The sequence below is a fragment of the Theobroma cacao genome, chromosome 10, assembly GCF_000208745.1.
Source record: "Theobroma cacao cultivar B97-61/B2 chromosome 10, Criollo_cocoa_genome_V2, whole genome shotgun sequence".
In the NCBI taxonomy this organism is placed as follows: domain Eukaryota; kingdom Viridiplantae; phylum Streptophyta; class Magnoliopsida; order Malvales; family Malvaceae; genus Theobroma; species Theobroma cacao.
Window position 1 is genome coordinate 14,130,665 of NC_030859.1, and position 5,144 is coordinate 14,135,808.

The 5,144-nt window shown below is 34.9% G+C and overlaps 1 protein-coding gene across 2 annotated transcripts; it reads left to right on the forward strand.

Annotated features, from left to right (window-relative positions):
* LOC18586807 (multiple myeloma tumor-associated protein 2 homolog) lies at positions 231-4,909 on the forward strand. Of its 2 annotated transcripts, XM_018129055.1 has the most exons (5): positions 231-426; positions 2,397-2,486; positions 3,888-4,155; positions 4,295-4,524; positions 4,561-4,909. In XM_018129055.1, exons 1-5 carry the CDS (start codon positions 384-386, stop codon positions 4,647-4,649), a joined length of 720 nt encoding a protein of 239 aa, XP_017984544.1. In that variant the 5' UTR covers positions 231-383; the 3' UTR covers positions 4,650-4,909. The 2 variants fall into 2 exon arrangements, with proteins under 2 accessions (XP_017984544.1, XP_017984543.1); XM_018129054.1 differs by having other exon boundaries at positions 232-426; positions 4,295-4,909.

Genomic DNA, 5,144 nt, shown 5'->3' on the forward strand with positions numbered 1-5,144 from the left:
TGACATAAACATAAAGAATGACTAAATATTATATGATTATATTATCGTGTCACAATATACTATGTCATAAAAAGTAAAAATTAATTTGAATTGTTAGGAATGCTTTTAACATTTGAAAAAAAAATTTAAATCAAGCAATCAAACAAATGCTCAAGTGTTTCTAAATATTATGCTTAAATTTTTGTATATTAATTATTCCTATTAATCACACTTAATTTAATGGAAAAGGTTTATTTCTTGTTCTGAACTTAGCATATTTTATCTCTCTTTAACCGTGTGCTAATTCAGAAGCACAAATCCCTAATATAAGCGGTCATCAAAGTGAAGATTAAATCAAGCAAGAAGAAGTCTCTTGAACTTGTTGAGTTTCGGAGAAAGAAAACATGTATCATCCTACCAGAGGTGGCGTTCGTGGTGGCCGAGATCGTAAGTTTTTCGCCTTTTTCCCCTTTTTTGTTTATGCGTTTCTAATTTTTCTAGGGTTTACGTCTTCATTCTAATTGTTTTTTTGGCTTTTCCTTTTGAATCTATGAACACTTAGATTCTGTGATTCAATTTCGTTTATACTTAATCTTCTGCTATCGTGATTTTCTGATTCTCGAATCTTATTTTTGTTTGGATTTTCTCGAGCTTGGTATGTCTTTTGTATTTGAATTAATAAGGGGAGAAAGGGAAACAAAAGCTTGCTTTGTCTTTCTTCTTCCTACGTTTCTTTACAATATGTTGTAATTCTGAGCCAAGCTATAATACAGACAATTTTTTCTGAGAAACCTGAATTGGCTGGCTGGCAGCAGGACTGACATGGAAAATTTTCGAGTTTGAGCTTTACCAAGATAGAACAGGGGAACTACATAAGTTTGAATTCCATGGCAGAAATCTTCAAGCTGAATTATGAAATTCATCCAATCTGATAGGCGTGTCTTGTGTAATCTAATTAACTTTTGTGAATACGTGGCATGTTGGGAGTTGAAGAATAGTTAATGAATTATTCACTTAGGTATAATTTAATGGATCTGGAATTAAGTTTATCTGACCAGATGCCTAGACATTGAAAATAGGAAGCGAACTTCGACTTCATGCTTTAAATCCTCCTTCGGCATACTGAGGGTAGAGAAGATTGTACAGCTAGCATTTATCCTCCAATTTGGCATATCTAGCATTTATCCTCCTTATATCCATGCGCCTATATGACAATGTTTTCAGTTCTGGATCTCAATTCTGCCTTCAGCTTACTGAATTTTAGCTAGAATTCATTAAGCTTGTATATTAGAGTTGTTCTTACTCTAAGCTTCTTGCCGAGGACAAAGCTCTTTAATCTTATCCAATGTTTGAAAAGGTAAAAGCCTGAAGCAAGGTAGCTATAATAAGATGTGTAAACATTGGCAATTAAATTAAAATAAATAATTAAGTATGATTAATAGGAATAATGAAGATAACAAATTATGACAAGAAAATAGAGATGCCACATAGGAAAAAATTTAAAAGTTTGATGGTATACAAGACATGAATATAGACAATTGATTTTGATAGTATAAATAAAATTAGAATGTTAGTACTTGAATAACCATAGGTGAAAATTGACCATTTAGGAGAATAGCATTGGAGAAAAAAGATCGGACATTGAGATGCATCTACATATGCTGAATTCCTAGAAGACAAGTTTGGGGTTATTGACAAAATGCTAAAGATGTTAAGAGATTTCACCTTGGGTCCTGTAATTTGTAAAAAGCAGTTTTATAAGATATTAAAAGTCTTGAGGGTATAAAATAAAAGTTTATTATATGTAGTATATGTGTTTAGCATGCTATAAAACTAAAATAAAAAGTAGGTTTTCTTGTGGGCGATTTCCAATCTCTTTTGAAGAGAATAGTAAAAAAAAAAAAAAACGAGCAATGATGGTCACTGTTATAGAGGGAGAAGAGGAATCTCCAATTACGAGCCATCGACACTAGATTTGGTCTTGGTTGCCTGTGAGCAACCTAGGACAATTCTATCATCAAATACTGCACTGATCACTTGGAGAAGGGAGAATAAAAAGTACAGAAAATGCTAGATGGAGATCCAGTGTTCTTTCACCTTGGCTGAGGATTGACATGATGGATCTTTCAATTTCGACTAGCTTTTGATATTTTAAATATTGAGATTTTTTGAGTGCTTTTCATGGTTTAGGATATTGAGATTTAAGACTTGAGATTGGAGAATTTGAGATTTTCGACTATGTGTATTTTTTTAAAGTATTTGGTTCTACATCTTGTTTGCACATTTCCTATGCAGCTACTACTTTACCTTTACCTAATGTCTGTGTATGTGTGCTTGTGTTTGTTCATTTATATTTGAGTTTGTGTTTATTCTCCATGCACTAGTGTGGGAAATGAGTATTGGCCTGTGACATGCAGAATTTAGTTGGGATGATGTGAAGGTTGATAAACATCGGGAGAATTATCTTGGTCACAGTATCAAGGCACCTGTTGGGAGGTGGCAGAAAGGTATGATTTTGTCTTACTCTTCCAGCATGCAGTACACAGCTATTGCATTTTGTGAGCTTGACGATGGGTGTGATTTTTTTGTTGCTCATCATCATCAGCATGTTATTATTATTATTATTTGTGTCGCTTGGTTTTTTAAGTTATTGCCTTCCTCTAATTATGATCTCATATCATATTTGTGGTATAACAAAGATACAGTACTAGGGAAGATGTCATTTCAAGATTGTTTTGCCCCCTGATATTGTGCACTTTTTTCTTTCTTTTTTTTTTTTAAAGAATTTTGGGTTCTAAACAGCCTATGCACTTTTATATAGTCATGAATAAATGTCGGGACAAGGTCAATCATCATTTCCTATATTTAATTTTACTCATCAACATTAATTTTTTCTGTGAAGTATTGGTTGTTTTAGAGTGTCTGAGCTATTGAGACGAAGTGGTATGAAATTGGCAAATAATTATACGTGAAATAACAATTCTTGGGGAATCTTTTTTTTTCATTCATCAAATAACAAATAACCCTGACATACCTTACAGCTTAGGACTTACCCATTTCTCAGCTACCACAAGATACTCGAGCACAATTACCCAATTCTCCTTTCACCTTTTATTCTTCTTGTCGATTACTCGTGTGCAACGGTCTCCCTCTTAGTGAAGAATCGTTTACCAATCCAATTGTTCTTAACTATAGTACACAACACAATACATTGATTTAGATCTTTCTCCTTGACTAGAAGATAATCTATGATGTCATGGAATACAATTTTGAAAATCCCTCTGAAAGAAGTGAAAAAGAAAGTCATTATAATTACCTTGACCAAGAATAAAAGTTCAATTTAGCTTTAAAAGGTTGTCCTGAAAACTTACTTTCAACTTTAAAATATTTTCTAGAAAATCAACCTTATTGTGAAGTTCTCAAATAAAAAATAAAACGTTATTACTTATACGTTGATGGTTATAAGGCTGCTGAAGATAAACTTTTGTATAGCTGATTTCTCTCTCCCTCCTCCACCCTCCCTCCTTTTCTTCTTTGAGTAAAATTTGTTATTTGGGCCTTTAGTATGTCAATTATGGGTTTTATAGGATGCAAAAGGTTGTACTGATGTACTAGATATTTAACCTGTATTTTATTGAATCAGAAGCAAAAGCTTTAATGATATATTAAATGCCAACTTCTATATATTCAACTTGTAAAATGAGACAGACACCTTGGATGCATCGGTGCAAGCAACTTATTTTCTTCACATGTTACTGTGATTATTAGATGATCTGTCAATAATATTACTATTTGTGTCTGTCTGGTATTGTTGTTTTTGTATCATTACTGGAAAACTTGGTGCTCTGAGATTTTGCTATAATGAAAGCCTACTGGCTCTGCATGAAGAGGTTCTGTTTCAATTACAGGGAAGGATCTGCACTGGTATGCAAGAGATAAAAAATCCGGGGGATCAGATGTGGAGGCTCTAAGTGAAGAAATTAGAAGAGTTAAGGAAGAGGAGGAGCAAGCTATGAGGGAGGCTCTTGGACTGGCTCCTAAACGTTCTAGTCAACCTCAAGGCAATCGCCTTGATAAGCATGAGCTTTCGGAACTTGTGAAGCGGGGTTCTACTGCAGAGGACTTGGGTGCAGGCCATGCTGAAGCAGCACGAGTCCATGGTCTTGGTTTCTCAAGGTATGTGGCAAACTTATATTATCTTAAGAAGGTCACAAGATGTTTGATTGTACAATAGAAACAACTGGTGCAATGTCCTTTATTAACATTATTGGTTACAATTTGGTCCCTTTTTCCATTTCCTTTGTTCATGCTGCAGAGTGCCACGCCCATGGGAAGATCCAAGTACCCTTCCCTCCAGTCAGAAGGAAGCCTCATCTGAGACGGTCAAGGTGGATGAACACTTGCCATCAACCACCAACACTGTAGAAAAGGAATCAGAGGATGAAAGCAGCAGGAAGAGAAGGAAGCATGAGGAGAAGAGACAGGAAAAGCATGAGAAGCGTGAGAGACACGAGAAGCGTGAGAGATACGAGAAGCGTGAGAGACATGAGAAGCGTGAGAGATACGAGAAGCGTGAGAGACACGAGAAGCGTGAATCTCATGATTCATATGAAAAGAAAAGACGGAGGAAGGATAAGGAAAAGAGGAGGCACGATTCCAACTCGGATTGAACATCTTCGTGACCACCATCATCATTTGTGCTATTTCTGCCTAAATTGAAAATGAAAACGAAAATTTCGAAGTAATTCATATGATAGTTTGTCTTTTTTAGTGGATGCAATGGTAGGAAATTGTGAATCATTCCGAGTGATTTGTTTTAAGAAAGTTGCAGAAAGAATCTCTAACTATGTTAAAGCAGGCGAGCAGACATCTACTTTGGGAGTAGGTTACTCTCACCACCTCAGTATATAAAATGCTACGTCCTCTGAAATGCCTGCTGCATCAATTTTTCTTGTCATGTTAGATTGTTTTCAAACTTGCAAAAATTCCCAACAAACTTTAGACTCCGCTAATAGCTTCCCTTGCTAGCTGCTTTTTCTCTAAATTTTTTATTTCTAGTTTATCTTTACAAGGGCTTCATTTAACAAACGGGTATATCTAGAAGAAAATGGGAAAGCTGAAAATGTTCTCAAAACTAAAAAAAAAAATTTGTAAATCGTTCAATA